General features: G+C 37.5%; 1 protein-coding gene and 1 non-coding gene across 3 annotated transcripts; both read right to left on the bottom strand.

The window, feature by feature from the left end:
- Positions 1–4,664: 4,664 nt before the first annotated feature.
- Positions 4,665–4,736, bottom strand: TRNAQ-UUG (transfer RNA glutamine (anticodon UUG)). The gene has a single exon. It is a non-coding gene; the product is annotated as a tRNA-Gln (tRNA).
- Positions 4,737–13,611: 8,875 nt separating this feature from the next.
- Positions 13,612–17,023, bottom strand: LOC147543108 (transcription factor MYB16-like). 2 transcript variants are annotated; one of them, XM_086636126.1, is made up of 4 exons: positions 16,572–17,023; positions 16,334–16,463; positions 13,818–14,935; positions 13,612–13,723 (listed from the first exon to the last, which is right to left on the bottom strand). In XM_086636126.1, the coding sequence occupies exons 1-3, from the start codon at positions 16,702–16,704 to the stop codon at positions 14,014–14,016; spliced, it is 1,185 nt and encodes a 394-aa protein (XP_086492252.1). In that variant the 5' UTR covers positions 16,705–17,023; the 3' UTR covers positions 13,612–13,723; positions 13,818–14,013. The 2 variants fall into 2 exon arrangements, with proteins under 2 accessions (XP_086492252.1, XP_086492253.1); XM_086636127.1 differs by having other exon boundaries at positions 13,612–13,719; positions 16,572–16,940.
- Positions 17,024–17,298: the final 275 nt, after the last annotated feature.

Genomic DNA, 17,298 nt, shown 5'->3' with positions numbered 1-17,298 from the left:
CATAGGCATAGAGATTCACAGAGATAGATCTAAAAGATCCTTAGGATTATCTCAGAAAGCCTACATCGAAAGAATTTTGGAAAGATTCAGGATGCATAACTGTGCATCACTTGTAGCGCCAATCGCTAAAGGGGAAAAATTGACTTTAAGTCAATGTCCACAGAATGCATTGGAACAGGGGGAGATGAAAGACATTCCATATGCATCAGCAGTAGGCAGCCTTTTATATGCACAGGTCTGCACAAGACCTGATCTTGCTTTCGTGGTGGGACTGCTAGGAAGATACCAAAGCAATCCCGGGAAAGAACATTGGAAGGCTGTGAAAAGAGTTATGAGATATCTGCAAGGAACTAAGGACTACAGACTGACCTACGGATATACTGACCATCTGGAGCTGGTTGGATATTCGGATTCAGATTTTGCGGGATGCGTGGATTCAAGAAAATCTACCTCGGGATATATCTTTCTTCTTGCTGGAGGAGCTATATCTTGGAGAAGTACCAAACAGACCATCCTCGCAACATCTACTATGGAGGCAGAGTTCATTGCATGCTATGAAGCAACGACACAAGCAATATGGTTGAGAAACTTTGTTTCAGGTTTCAAAATTGTCGATACTATAGAGAGACCATTAAAGATCCTTTGTGATAATTCTGCTGCGGTTTTCTTCTCTAAAAACAATAAGAGTGGAAGCAGAAGTAAGCATATCGACATAAAGTACCTTCTTGTCAGAGATAAAGTTAAGGAACATGTGGTGGCCATTGAGCATATCAGTACTAAGTTAATGATTGCGGATCCCATGACTAAGGCGTTGCCGGCACAAGTGTTCTTAGATCATGTGGAGCGTATGGGTCTTTGTTAACTTATGTAATGCTTGACATGTACTTTCTTTGACTACTTAAGGTGTTCGGTTATTTTGAATAAATAGTTTTATTCGTGCACATAAAGAATAACCATCTTATATCCATTGTGATATTAAAGGAGGACCTGAGTAATTTTGTCAGAAATTACTCATTCGGAAGTTATGCTCATCAAGTGCTTAGTTAGAGAGCATAATGCATTGTAATACATGGAAGGAAGCATTCACTTATTAGAATGTGACCGCTATGATTCGTGTGATATGTTCTTTAATTAAGAATGAGTGATGTCCCAATCTAAGTGTTTGTTTGGCCATACAGTCCATCACCCATGTACTTATGAAATATAACATGTGGGCCAAGTGGGAGAATGTTGGACATGTCTCTTGTTAGAGACTAAGGGTGGCTCACATTCCTAATTTCCCTCTATCTTGGCTTTGACCAATTTACTGATTTGAATTCAGTAAATGCTTGCTTACGTGGGTATTAGGAATATTTGAGAGATAAAGTTGGTTACAATAACCAACCCACTACCCCCTTCTTCGATGGAAAAGAAGTGGGAGTAGTTTCATAACTGAAGGTCCCTAACCCCTCCTATATTAATGCTTGTGTCTCTCCATCAAAACACAACAACAAACTTACGGAGAGGATTGGGGTTAGAAGAACTTCAGTATTCTGTAATTATCTTTGGGTTTCCAGTTTATCACTTAATCAACAATGGCTGAAGGTATGTAACTTCCGCATTTAATTAGAATTTAATTTTCTAACAGAGAATTGTTAGTTTTGACAGTTTTATATTTTTGGGAAACCTTCTAGATTTTAGATTATAGTATTTTATTTATTTAGAAGTTTTTATTAGACTTTGATTAAGTTTAGGAAACTAGTATTTTATTTATTAGAAATTGTTAACTAGAATCTGTTTAGGTTTAGAAAACTCCTAATGCTATATAAAAGAGGTTTAGTAGGTGTTTAATTGAGGAAATTTGATCAATAAAAAGTGAGTATTTTAATTTAATTTTGTTAATTTTAGTTCTACAAGTCTTATGAGAAAGATTTTAAGGTTTTTTCTGTGTTATTTTAGTTTTAGACGAAGAACTAATTCTTTTCAAAATTTTCCGCTGCGTTAAAACAGAATTGGATCTAATTGTTACAAGAGAGCATGAGAAGAAAAACTCAGAACTAGGGGTGAGCAACGGTCGGTTTTTTTCGGTTTTGGCTCGAGCCGAAGCCGAACCAATAAGTGACGGTTTGACTAAATCGTCGGCCGAAGTCGAGCCGAACATTCGGCCGGTCGACATGGTTCGACTCGGTTTGGTTCGGCTCGGTTGAGTTCGATTGATCGGTTTAACCGATCACAATTTAGAGAAAATTGTAAACTAATGTCATTCATTTCATTGCATACACCGAAAATAAAAATTAAGAACTTATCATACTTTTCCACCATTACATATGCTGAAAATAAAAATTAAAAATTCATCGTACTTTTCCACGATTACAAAAATAAATAAATAAATAGAAGTACGAATAGAAAATCTATAATTGTAAGTTATTAACTAAGAATAAGTTGTGGTAAAATCAGTGAAGACTTACCTTCAAAACTTTTCAATCAAGTTGAATAGGTGGTTGATGAAGCCGACAACAACAACTAGGGAGGAGGACGGATAGTAGTATGGAAGATTCGATTAGGGGTTTTCTAATTTTTTTACTTTTTAGTTTAGCACTTTCTAACTTTAAAAAATTATTATTTCATTTTTCCTTAGGTTCGGTCGGTTCGGTTTGGGCGGTTTCTAGAAACTGAAGTCGAGGCCAAACCAGGCCGAATTAGGGTTGTTCGGTTTTTCGGCCGAACCGAGTCAAACGGTGATCGGTTCGGCCTAAAAATCGGTCGGTACGGTTCGACTTGGTTTGGTTCGGCCAATTGGTTCGGTTTCTGCTCACCCCTACTCAGAACCACAAATTTTTGGAAAAAAATTTGGATACTAGTCTAGCATTCTAACATATTTCAGATGTACAAATCTAAAATTCTCGAAAAGACATGGATAGCAAGAGAAAGTTCAGATCAACCAACATTTGAGCAGTTCGTGTACGTTACCTATACTCAAAAGACTATGATATTCTCCTAAAGTTTTTTTTAGTACAAGTGCCATATAGAGTAGTTTGGAACAAGTGCCTTGAATCCCTAACCTAAAAATCACTCATACAAGTTCTATTTGGCAGTCAGACTGACTGCGGTTGTCCACAATTTCTTGAACAATAGTGTACTTTCACTCTCAAATGGGGATTTAAAGGCGCACAAGAGTGCTAAAGGCGTCTCTTTACTTCACATGTTTCTCCTAAAATCTGCCTCGAGGTGTTAGCACTTACGGGAAGCGCCTTCAAAACTTCCCCAAATCAATAGGAAGATATTGTTACTGAAAATAATTCTTCCGAGCAAAAGTAGAGTGTTGTATGATAAAATTATTTCTCACCAAATATTGACAAACTTCCCCCCCACGCGTTTTTTGAATATTGACTACAATGATCATTACAGAGACATTAATACATCGATACGATGTGATAAGCACGATAACTGTCAAATTACTACCTGCATAAAACTCGACGGATTAAATGACCTAAAACCTGAAGTTTTTTTTGAGTTAAACCAGAATTTACATTCATATGTAGGAAACTAATCCTTTTAGTACAACAAGAGATTTACATTTTTGACTCCTTTTAGTACAACAAGAACATTACATGGAACTTAGAAACGTAAATTACAATATATAAATATATATAATCCCACGAATCGACAGTTGAAACCCTATTTGTGTTTTCGAGTTTGTTACCAGTTCCCATGGGCCATGGCAGAACCACCACCACCACCACCACCATGGATTATTCAGTTTGTTTTCCCTCTTGAGAAAACTACCGGTCATAAGCTACTAATAGGACAAGTCCCTTTTTTATTCTAGCCAACAACTTTTAGTTGAATTAGTTACTAAATTGATTTTTACAGTCAAGGTCAAGAGTTCGAGACACGAAACCATACCCTATAAACTAATCTGACATTCCAAAAAAATAAAATTCCTATTTTTAACGCTAGAGGATCAATGATGGTTACTTGTACTTTGTGTCGAACACAAACGTATTTGGCAAATGGGTAGTTGCTATATTTGGGATCCAGTTACTTTAGAGAAGATTTCAGTTATCCAGTCTGTTCCTATGGCTAATTCACCCTCCTCTAAATTCACAAAGCAAGAATTTATTCTCAATTTTTTGTTTTGTTCACTCTGTTTCAAAAGTTTTCTCACTCCTTAGGAGTAACAATGATTTGTTTACTCACTTTTATTTTGCCTAATTGGAGGTAAAAAATGGAGAAGACATAATTTGAGAATTATATCTCTTATTAGTTATTTGCTCTAAACATAATGAATTATATGTTTTTGCTTATTCTTGAAATACCAAGGTCGAATTTTTCGAAGAAGCCTTATCTACAAGGTAATTGAAGTTAGCCATTACCCCTCTCCAATATTTTCTACCACAATATCAAGAAATAAAATAAGATACACTACAAATATGGGCTGAGCCTGTTTAGCCTGAGGGTGGTTCTCGTCGTCTTATCAAATGTCGAGTGTCGTGTAATAGCTAGGGCAGCCGATTCTATTGGAGAGGGTTCAATCAAGTTTTGTTGGACCTCCTCTTGCTTTACCAAACTATGAATGTCTTGTAAAACTTCAAGTTCGGAATTTTCGTGATTATGACTAAAGTGACTCGAGCTTGGGACAGATCTTCCATGTTAGAGGGTAGATGTTTGCATTGAAAAAAAAAAGGTCCTACCGGGAGTCGAACCCAGGTCGCTGGATTCAAAGTCCAGAGTGCTAACCACTACACCATAGAACCAGTTGATGTTTCACTCACCCATTATTTGCCCTAAAAATGAGATCGTTGCCAAAACAACCAAAGAATGAAGAAAGGATCAAAGCTATATATTATTATTCATTCAAAGTTTAACTACTCTCATAATTTTGATCAGTTAATAACTACATGTACAGATTAAAAGAAAATATTTTCATTAATAAAGATGAAAGAATGAAAAACCAAAGACAAGTTGAAGAAATGAGAAATATAATATTGATTATAAGTTTAGATTTACTTTGTGTTAGAATCAGTATCGACTATGAGGAAATTGCAAGCTCTTCCAATTCAATGAAGACTCTGAAAAATCTACAGAATTTGATGTATGAATTCCGTTTTCTAACGTGGAGCACAATAACTAGCATCGACGGTTGCTTTGTGGGGTCAGACAAGATGCAGAGTTTTACCACTTCGCATATTATCTTGAGATCGTCGAATTTTAAATGCCTCAACTCAGGATCTACCAGATAAGATATTACTTTTAGAAATCCTACGTATTTTTTTGCCTGCAATTGGAAGAGTTCCATCATTACCAATAATATTAATTTGTCTGACAAAACAAGTATTCTTTGTGAGGATAGTCCCACATGGAGAAGAGTGATCTAGCAACCAAGAATATAATGTCCAAATTCTTCTCCGGTTTCGAATTTCTACCATGGGCCATCGAGTCAATAAAGTTATAGATTTGAAACTTCATTATAGTGGTTAGTGGTTGCGAAATAAAGGGTTTAGCACTATTTATTACAGGGAGTACTATTAGGGTTATACATATGGATCGGCCACCCGATCCATATAACTCGGTCGACCAACCCGGTCGGCCAAGAGAGAGACCGGTCCCACCGGTCTCTGTATACCAGAAGACTCCGTATTTAATTTAGATAAACATCATATACTTGTAATCTTTATCCTAGATTTACCCTAATTGTATCTCTTTAAGTCTATAAATACCTGTAACCCTCATTGTTGTGAATATACAAGAGAAATATTAATCTCTACCTCTCTCTCTTCTTTACTAGTGTGAAATATATTTCTATCATTCGATTACTCGAATTATCTGAACGATAATTCTCACATGGTATAAGAGCCACTCGTTTTTTTTAACGATTTCAATCTTTCTCTTTAATCATTATGTCTGCACCTACTGAATCTGGTTCGGATTATAATCCAACCACTCCTCCTCACTCTTCTGCAATCTATGATATTCATCATAGTGACTCTCCTACTACTATACTGATTACACCTCTTCTTTCCGGAGAAAACTATGCCTCCTGGTCAAGAGGGATGAAGATGGCTTTAAGAGCCAAAGATAAGTTCGGGTTTGTCGATGGTTCAATCTCTAAACCGACAACCCCAGTTGATTTACATGCATGGGAGAGATGTAATGATCTCGTATCAAGTTGGTTAGTCAACTCAGTTTCTCCTGATCTTCGTCAATCCATCTTATATGATGAATCTGCTGCTGAAATTTGGACAAATCTTTATGATAGATTCCATCAAACGAATGCACCAAAAATTTTTCAACTCAAACGTGCAATATCTTCAATGAAACAAGACGGATTAGACGTCTCTACTTACTTCACTAATCTTAAGTCTCACCAAGATGAGCTTCAATCTCTTCTTGCTATCGAACCATGTCAATGTGGTCACGGTAAAGCTTTAATTGATCGATCTAATCAAGATCGGGCTATGGAGTTTCTTCAAGGACTCCATGATCGATTTGCTCCTATCCGAAGTCAGATACTTCTTATGGATCCCTTCCCGTCTGTTCTTAAAATTCACAGTATGGTTAAACAGGAGGAGATCCAACAAAATCTCACCCACTCGGATATGATCACCACCGAAGCCGCCGCTTTAGCCGCCGGACAGTCGTCGGGTGGACGTGATAGGCCCGACCGGCAAGACCGTCAAGACCGTCAACGACCTAAACGGGCTCGGCCCTACTGCGAACATTGCCACCAACATGGGCACGTGAAGGATACATGCTATAAATTGCATGGCTATCCTCCACGTACCCGACAGACCCAGCCCGCCGGCTCTGTCTTGACCGGTTCGGTCTCTGACCCGACACAGCTAGGGGTGCCTTCAGCCACCACGATGACCCAAGATCAATACCATCACTTGGTTCGGTTATTTGAAAATAACCAAGCTGCTGTAAGCACCCTCCATATAGGCACCGATCCAACGGTCAATTTCACGGGTAAGTCCTCTTATATTCTTCCATGGATAATCGATTCGGGAGCCGCGAAAAATATATGCGCCTCCCTTTCTTCTTTCTCGTCTTTTACAAAAGCACCATCAAATTATTACGTCCGTTTACCGGATGGTTCACGCTCACAAGTTATTCATATTGGTTCTGTTCCACTTTCTAAAGATTTTAATCTTCTTAATGTCTTACATATACCGACTTTTAAGTTTAATCTTATTTCGGTTTCCGAAACCACTAAATCTCTTGATTGTGGTGTTTATTTTAACAAATCTTCTTGTGTCTTTCAGGACCAAACAACGACAAGGACGATTGGACTTGGTGATCTTCATGACGGTCTTTATCACTTTCGCACGGAACCTAGGATTTTTTCCTCTTTTCTTTCTAGTAGTTCTAGTAGTTTTGATTTATGGCATTGGCGACTTGGCCACCCGTCTTTAGAACGTTTATCTTTTATTTCTTCTAAATATCCATGTATTAAGAATGGTTTATTGAATAAAATTCCGTGTGATATATGTCCTCTCTCTAAACAACCACGTCTTTCTTTCCTTCTAGTACATCTAAATCTTCTCGTATATTTGAATTATTACACGCCGATATATGAGGACCATTCAATATACCATCAACATCCGGTTGTCGCTATTTTCTCACATTAGTAGACGATTTTTCACGGTGTACTTGGATTTACCTTATGCATTCCAAATCGGAAACTTTCAAAGTTCTTTCTAAATTTGTCAATTACACCATTAATCAATTCCAATCTAATATTTCAAATATGCGTTCCGGTAATAACAATCTCTTATTTCCATCTTTACAAGCGTTACGATCCGATAACGGCTCCGAATTTCTTTCCAATGACATTCAAATTTTTTTCATAATAAGGGTATCATTCATCAAAGAAGTTGTGTATACACCCCTCAACAAAACGGGGTGGTAGAACGAAAACATCGTCACATCCTTGATGTGGCTAGGGCACTCCGCTTTCAAGCCAATCTCCCACTCAAATTTTGGGGAGAATGTGTTCTAACAGCGGTCTATTTGATCAATAAAATTCCAACACCCGTCCTTCGAGGAAAATCACCCCATGAGATACTCATGGGCTCCCCCCTTCTCTTGACAACCTTCGGGTTTTTGGTTGTCTATGTTTCGCTCACAATACGCAAATACGTAATAAAATGGATGTCTGCGCTACTCCCGGCATATTCATTGGTTATCCTTACGCTAAAAAAGGTTACCGAATCTATGACCTAAATTCTCACAAAATCTACACATCACGTCATGTTACTTTTCAAGAGAATCGATTCCCATTCGAGAATCTTGACGACCAACCATCTCTACCCTCACGACCGTTTTTATCAATTTTGGATAACGGGACATTCACCTTTCCTCCTTCCGCCGTTTCTGATCTACAGGCACCCACGTTTCAGCCGAACACGGGCCTCTACAGGCACCCCAACAGTCAAATTCAGCCGGGTTCCTCTTTATCGGCAACCGGGTCGGACTCCTTATCTCCAACCTCTAGTCCACCCGTTGCTCCTTCTTTACAGGCATCCCCGTCCTCGGGTTCGCCTTTCACATCCCCTGACCACACTTTGGTTCGTCCTCTGCAGGCACCCTCTCTTGGTCAGGGATCTCCTCGGCCACTTCCGGCACTTCCCTCTACGGGCACGCATACAGAAGCCCAGTCCCTATCGGCACCTCCCTCATCGGGTGCTCTCCCACAGGCTGCTGATCCCACCAATCAGCAGCCCGAAACCGTCCCGCCTTATTCGACAGAAATGTCCTCATCGATCTCTACGGGCGCTCCTCCTCCTAATCAACGTCTGACACGTGATCGACGGCCTCCACCTCATCTGGCAGATTACGATTGTAACAACATCTCACTGCCTTACTCTAACTCTCGGTCAAATACTCCTTATCCCCTCACGGATTATCTCTCGGTCGCACCCTTTTCTAAAGACCATAAGATTTTCCTTACTTCGGTCCTTTCACATGAGGAACCCACTTCCTTCAAGGAAGCTATGACTTCCCCCCATTGGAGAGAGGCAATGTCCACAGAAATCAAGGCCCTTGAATCAAACAACACTTGGACCTTGACCCCTCTTCCAGCCGGGAAGAAACCCATTGGGTGCAAATGGGTTTACAAAATAAAATTCAACGCTAATGGTTCAATCGAGCGTTACAAAGCACGACTTGTTGCCAAAGGCTATACTCAGGTCGAAGGCCTTGACTACACCGATACCTTTGCCCCGTCGCAAAATTAGTAACAGTCAGGGTTCTCCTGTCCATTGCAGCAGTCAAGGGCTGGTCTCTCCACCAGTTGGATGTTAACAACGCCTTTCTCCAAGGAGATTTGGACGAAGAAGTTTTTATGAAATTACCACCTGGATTTTCACCTAAGGGGGAGACACGTGTCTGCCGCCTTCAAAAATCTCTTTATGGCCTCAAACAGGCCTCTCGCCAGTGGTTTTCTAAGTTTTCCTCGGTACTACTAAAACGAGGTTTCGTACAATCCCTCTCCGATTACTCTCTTTTCACATATCGCAGAGGTTCCACATCAATATATGTCTTGGTTTATGTTGATGACATCATAATCACAGGGAATAACAATTCAGCCATATCCTCCCTCAAATCCTTCCTTAGCTCGGCCTTCTCCCTCAAAGACCTTGGACGTCTTCAATATTTCTTAGGTATTGAGGTATCCAGATCTTCTAAAGGCATATTTTTATGTCAACGCAAGTATATTGTTGACATTCTCAAAGACTCGGGACTCACTGCTTCTAAAGTTTCCCCTTTTCCTATGGATCAAAAATCAAAACTAACTGCAACATATGGTCAACCCCTAGAGGATCCCTCAGTTTACCGTCGCCTTATAGGCCGCCTTATTTATCTCACTGTGACTCGTCCGGACATCACTTTCGCGGTCAACAGTCTTAGTCAATTCATGCAAGATCCGCGTTCCTCACATATGGACGCTGCACACCGAGTCTTGCGATATCTCAAAGGTTCCATTGGAAAAGGAATCTTACTCTCTTCTTCTAGCCGTCTTCTGGTTTCTAGTTTCTGTGATTCAGACTGGGCTGGCTGTCCCACAACCAAGAGATCCACCACTGGTTATATCACAATGCTTGGGTCCAGCCCACTTTCTTGGAAGTCCAAGAAACAACACACCATCGCTCGATCTTCCGCGGAAGCTGAATATCGGGCCATGGCCACTCTCACTTGTGAGCTTCAATGGCTCAAATCTCTTCTCTCCGATCTGGGGATTGATCATTCATACCCCATGCCGGTCCACTGTGACAATCGTGCGGCTATTCACATTGCCGAGAATCCAGTTTTCCACGAACGAACCAAACACATAGAGATCGACTGCCATCTGGTTCGTGAGAAGATTAAGAACAACTTGATTGCTCCAACATTTACTCCCTCCTCGGAACAACTCGCTGACATTATTACGAAGCCACTAGGTGCAGAAGCTTTCAAATCCATTATTGGCAAGTTGGGCATCATTGACATTCCTGCTCCAACTTGAGGGGGAGTATTAGGGTTATGCATATGGATCGGCCACCCGATCCATATAACCCGGTCGACCAACCCGGTCGGCCAAGAGAGAGACCGGTCCCACCGGTCTCTGTATACCAGAAGACTCCGTATTTAATTTAGATAAACATCATATACTTGTAATTTTTATCCTAGATTTACCCTAATTGTATCTCTTTAAGTCTATAAATACCTGTAACCCTCATTGTTGTGAATATACAAGAGAAATATTAATCTCTACCTCTCTCTCTTCTTTACTAGTGTGAAATATATTTCTATCATTCGATTACTCGAATTATCTGAACGATAATTCTCACAAGTACATTCGTGGAGATTAATTTGTTTTTTTTTTTGAAGTCAATATCATTTCAAAAGATCGGGCTCGCATGAAGTTAATTGAAATTGCGTGTGAGGGTTCAATTTGTCGGATGAAGAAGTCTTGGTATCAGTACTATTACCCAAGGAGGGGGTTCTATAGTGTGCTTGCTAACAACTCTGAGTTGCAAATGGTGTTCAAGAAGGCTAGAGTAGATATAGAGAGAGAAACCCAAACTAGTATTCGACTAACCATTACAACAGATTCACCACAAACTACTTTCTCGACTTATTCTTTTCGCATTGAAGAAGACGAACTTTGGGATTATGAAGAACAAGACAAGAAAAAAAAGATATCATGTTTTGTTAAGGGAGGTTTGGGGCAAAATATGAGCTTAAAATGAGGAGAAGTGTCTTCTAAGAAAGAAGATTTAGATATTAATTGAAGTGACAATTCACAAACAATTGATTTAACCGTCTGGCGCTATGAATCTCTAATTCCAGGGGTGGCCCTGGACCAAAGCGAACAAAGCGTCGCTTCGGGTCACTGGCTTTTAGGGGCCACCAAAGACATTAATTTCTTTAAGAAATATACAAGAAGCCCAACTCTCTAAGAAAATTGTAAGGGTCCCATTTAACAAATGTTAAGTAAAAAGGGCCACCAAATTTGATGATCTTTAAATGAATGATGGGCCCAACAGTTTGTTTGACATGATTTTTTTTTTTTTGAAATTTGAATATCCAAATCATGAAATCCTAATATCCTTTTCTTTCTTCAAGTCAAAGTGTCAAACCGGACCCGAGCACACCCTCTTCTTCTCCACTACGGGATGAGAGATCCATTGTCATCTACTCATGTCACCTAGTCACCTTCCCCTCTTGGATTCTTCAAAGTCATTGAGTTATTGCCTTATTTAGGATAGAACAAATCCTATTTTCTACTATTTATTACTTTTTCTCTCTCCTTCCTATTATATATAAATATATGATCTTTAGATGTTGTAGAGTTTATTAAATTCATCTAAATTTCTATTTATTTACTCTCTCTCTTTCTTTCCTGTTATACGTAATAACAAAATTGACAATATCTAGATGGTGTAGGGTTTATTAAGTTAACGATAAACTATTGATGAAAACCTAATCTTTAATCCTAATTACTAGAAGCTTTAGAAGAATTGGTGGAGACAAGTGATGATTCAAAAACAATTCATGATGCCGAAAATATATGAGAACAAGATTTTGAAAATTTTGAATTCCTTTTGAGCATGATTATTTGGTATAATATATTGTTTGCGGTAAACTCTGTTAGCAAAACACTTCAAACTGAAGATATAAATATTGATGTTGCATTAGAGAAATTGAACGGACTCATTATCTTGAAGATTATAGAGAAGTGGTGTTTGAAGAAGCCATGATTGAAGCTAAAGAGGTTGCCATTAAGATGGGAGTTGAAGCAACATTTCAAAAAAAAATTATTATCCGAAGAAAGAAACAGTTTGACGAGAATGTGTGTGAAGATCCATCAATGTCGTCTGCAGAAACATTTAGAGTTAATTATTTCATATACATATTAGATTATGCTCTTTGTTCATTTAAGAGCAGATTCGAGCAATTTCAGAAGTACAAAGAAATATTTGGGTTTCTGTTTGAGTTAAAAAAGTTAAACTCTCAAGATGATGGTGATTTGAGATATTCATGTGTTTGCCTTGAAACCTTTTTCAAGCATAATGAGTCATATGACATAGACGGACTAGACTTATTTTCTGAATTGAAAGTGTAGCGTCTTTTACCAAATGAGATCAAAAGACCAATTGAAGTGCTAGATTTTTTGAAAGATAAGAAAGGTTGTTACCCGAACACATGAGTTTCTTATAAAATTATGTTGACTATACCACTTACCGTTGTCTCTGCAAGGAAGAAGTTTTTCTAGGTCGAAGTTGATTAAGTCTTATATTCGATCTACTATGTCGCAAGAAAAGTTAAACGGTTAGCTATATTATCTATTGAGAAGGATATGTCTGACAGTCTTGATTATTCGACGATTATTAGTGACTTTGCATCGAAAAATTTCAGAAGAACAAAATTTCAGTGATTGTAATCATCAAAGAAATTATTTTGTTTATAAATATGATGAAAATATTTTGCAGTACTTACGGTTTTCATGTAATACATTTTACAATTTGATAGAAAGGGTCACATTTTCGGATCTCGCTTCGGGCCACCGAAAAGTCAGGGCCGGCCCTGTCTAATTCACATGCGAAAGGAGAGAATTAAAATGTAAAAGATGACAATAATCTTGGTTGAACAATAAAACGTTCATAATTTAACGGACAGGTAGAAAGCTGGTCACACTCAAATACTATGGGATATAACCCTTCATTTTACTACAGCTTGGCAATGCTGAAATAGCTAGACTGTGGAGTAGACTACTTTAATACTGAAGTTACCGTACACCCCCACCATCTTCTTAATGTTATCCTTATGGGAGCTGTTTGATTGTGTTTTGATACCCTTTAGAAATAAATTCGAAAGGAACTTCATTTTTCTCTTGAAAGACCAGAATGTGACATGAAACCAACAGCACTAAATACCATTCATAAATGCACCTCTCTCTCTCTCTCTCTCTCAACATTCAATCACCTACTTATTAAATAATTTTATATCCTATTAAGTAAGATATAAAATAAGTGTAAGTCAAAAGTGTCATAGCTAGTCTAAAATAATATTCTACAATGGCAATTTTACTCTCACCCAAAACAGGTCAAATTCAGACAAAAAAAGGGCCAAAGTGGCTAAGTCATAGCATATTAATTGTTATCAACATTTCATAATGATCCATTGATTCTTCCTACCAACAACACAGTATAGTACTATTATAATATAGATCTTACCATTTACTTTTACCTCTCTCTATCTCTCTCCATATATTTAGATAGATATAGATACTAAATTGACTTAAAGCCACAGTATAGTACTATTATAATATAGATCTTACCATTTACTTTTACCCCTATCTCTCCATATATATGTAGATAGATATAGATACTAAATTGACTTAAAGGAGTTAGTTTCATGATTTCAGTACACTTGAAGAGAAATAGCTAGCTAGCTAGAATACTACTTTAGTAGTATCCAAGAACTTTGAATAAAACCAAGTTTAAGTTCAAACTTGTCAAGAGATAGAGAAACTATTTGAATAATAATCTAAAAGACGGGTGAATCGGAAGGCGATGAATCTACCAAGTGAAGTATATTGTTCCAATAGTCCTTGTTCATCTCTTGTTCATGATACCCATTTTCGCCCGTGCATTCACCTTCGTTGTTGTCGGATAATACGGGTGAGTTTTGATCATTGTGAGGATCACAAGAAGTATGATCAAGAAGAAGATCCGTAAACCTATCTATGAAATTATTCATAACCGGTACGTTTTGGACGGTGTTTTTCGATGACTCCGTATTCCATTGACCGGGTTCTTGATCATCTTGGAACACCATTTCATGAAGGCCTATTGTGGATGGAAATGTCATTGAGGATGAATTCTCTAGTCTCATAAAATTGTTCAATTTTCCATAGTTTTTCAGAGCTTGATCTTCATCTTGACCTTCTACTTTGACTAGCACTCCTTCAGAGCTACCTGCATTACCCATGAATTCAATTGAGTCCGTTGGATTAGACAATCCAACGGTTAGGATAGGCATTGACGAATTCTGGTCAGAGAAGGTTAATGTAGATGTAGAAGTTGGAGACTCTTCAAGATTATCACAGTTGACTTTTATTGACTTAGACCACATTCCTTGCCATGGTGTGGGAGGCTCATGAAGAGGAGCCCAAGCGGATGATGACGACGATGACCCAGTGAGCAGATGATGTTGAAATGATCTTAGCTTTGACTCTCTGACTAGCCTTGCTTCGGCTTCGAGCCTAGCACTTTCCCATTGAGCCATATGGCTAAGATTTGGTTCATTCTTGAATTGACCATTAATGGAGGTTAGTGTAGCACTTTTGGGCTTATGGGTGACCGGATCAATTCCCATTTTTGTCAATCTTTTCTTGAGATGAGTGTTCCAGTAATTCTTGATTTCATTATCAGTTCTCTTAGGCAGATGTGTGGCAATGGCAGACCACCTAAAGACAAAAATGCCAATACTATCAGAATATGACAAGTTTAAATTATACAATTTAGAAAAATGGTATTTGACTCGAAATGGGGCCTGTTACAGGCGGAAGGCTGATGTGGTTGGCACACTTGGGCAGGGCATGTAGAGAGATATTGCCTGCCCAATCGGTGATGTGCCTTTGGAATGTGACCTATTTTCGGGCTAAATAAAATTGCTCTACAATTTAACATAGAACAATAAAACCTAGAAGTGGTCAAATGTTACATGGACGACTCTCAATGTTTTAAACATTATTTGTTTGTTTTATAGCTAACATAAAGATAAACTAAGGATCACAATTATAGTTTAATATATAATCATTTCTAAAAAAGAATTGCATATTTTTCGAGATACACCTTTTGTTAGTTGAGGTCGTCCTCGTGAGATTTTGACACTCACTCAATCATTTAAGATCAATAAAGAATAATGAAAATGATCTTAAGGATCATTGGCCTCTCGCATATATACATTCTTAGCTGTAAACAATAAATACTGGAGTCTGCTTATATCAACTAGTCTAATGTTGTAGTTGACGCGTCAACCATCTTATCTGGGAGTACGAATATGTATGAATGTATAGAAATGAGGTACTTCAATTGTCAAATATTGCTACATTATTTGAATATTTGACAGTAAGAACTATAAATGGTAGTTGAGAGTAATTAAGAGAAAACCCATTATGTCTAACTTTTAACTAAAGGTAAAGGAGAGTTGCATAACTGCAAACCTATAGTAGTAAAAGTTAAAAAAGTTACCCTTAAATATACATAGCAAAGTTTATGGAGATATTGAATTATGATTTATGACAGTAAGACTTAACCTAAACTATTGAATAATGAACCAATTATAGATTAGTGATGAAATGAAAACAAAACCAAAATAGTTAGTTAATTAAGAGAGAGAAATAGCTATAACCCTATCTCTCACTTTAAAAAAAATCAACAACATAGGACCTATAGTGCCCATGGTAGGTTTCAATTTAAGTTACCATTCAACAACTAATTAAGTTTAGTAATTATTAATCCAAAAGAGAAAAAAATCAATTCATTTTACCCACTAGTATATTACAATACTTAATGCCAATTTCAATGGTAATTTTTTTCTCAAATATAACTCAAATTAGTTGATTTTTCAAGAGGTCAAACAAAATGATTTTTTCATTCTGAATTCATTCTAGTTGAGTGATAACATCTGTCTCTCAATATTGAACGCCAAAAATATGAATCTAGCTTACATTATATGAAATATACTAGTCAAATTCTAATGAAATTTTCCGAAGTTAATTACAATAAAATTATGAGCCAAGATAAGTTGATACTATATATATAATGAACAATTATGAATGGATGAAAGAGTAATTAATCACCTGTTACCAAGAAGAGCATGGAGTTGAATGATGGTTTGTTCTTCTTGTAAACTAAATTTACCTCTCTTAATATCAGGTCTAAGGTAATTAGTCCATCTCAATCTACAACTCTTTCCACATCTTTGAAGTCCTACAAAAAAAAAAAGCATACCATATATTAAGAATGTATAAACCCTAAAACTAGGGTTTACTAAATATTTGATAAACACATGATGACTATATATAGTTAATTAGTTACCAGCTTTAGTAGGCAAAGCTCTCCAGCTTCCATGACCATGTTCTTGAATATAAGCTAAAAGCTTCTGATCTTCTTCTGGGGTCCATGGGCCTTTCTTCAAACCTACTTTCTCACAACATGGAGATCTACCCATGAGAGTAGCTAGTGATCAAACCCAATCTCTCACAACAATCAAATTAAAGATTTTTGATCTTGTAATGGCATATAGTATAATGGAGACAGAGTTGGGGAATAAGTGATGAAAGATAGAACAGTAGAGAGAGAGAGAGTGGTGGATTATTAATAGATAGATGAGAACTGAGAAGTGGGAAGAGAAGAAAGGTCAGCAACATAAATAATAAATGGAATCAAACAAAGAGTGTTGATTCTGTAGTTCCACCATTGGCTTGGATGTTTTAACTCCATGATTCATTTTTTGACACGTGTCATCATCTTTTTGGAACACTTTCCTCATGTTATCTTTGGTGGTTAGCCATGCTGATGATGCATATCTCATTTTGGTTGGATGTTGTGTGACCATTTAATCCAAAAATTGGGTCCCCAATTTCTGTCTTATTTTATTCGGTAGAGCGCGTGTAGTTCTTCTTTTTACAAGATAACGGAAGATAGCTGGTTCAGATATAAAACATCTAAATAAAATTTCTGTACTAACTAACTTAAGTTAAGTTTCGTGAATTGTCGATCTTAATTTTGTTGATACAAATAAAATTTGTATATATACATTTGT

The sequence above is a fragment of the Eschscholzia californica genome, unplaced genomic scaffold (assembly GCF_041429995.1).
Source record: "Eschscholzia californica isolate CP2 unplaced genomic scaffold, dmEscCali1.0.p SCAF_4, whole genome shotgun sequence".
Classification (NCBI taxonomy): Eukaryota; Viridiplantae; Streptophyta; class Magnoliopsida; order Ranunculales; family Papaveraceae; genus Eschscholzia; species Eschscholzia californica.
The sequence above is the reverse complement of the archived record's forward strand: the minus strand, read 5'-3'. Positions and strand labels throughout refer to the sequence as shown.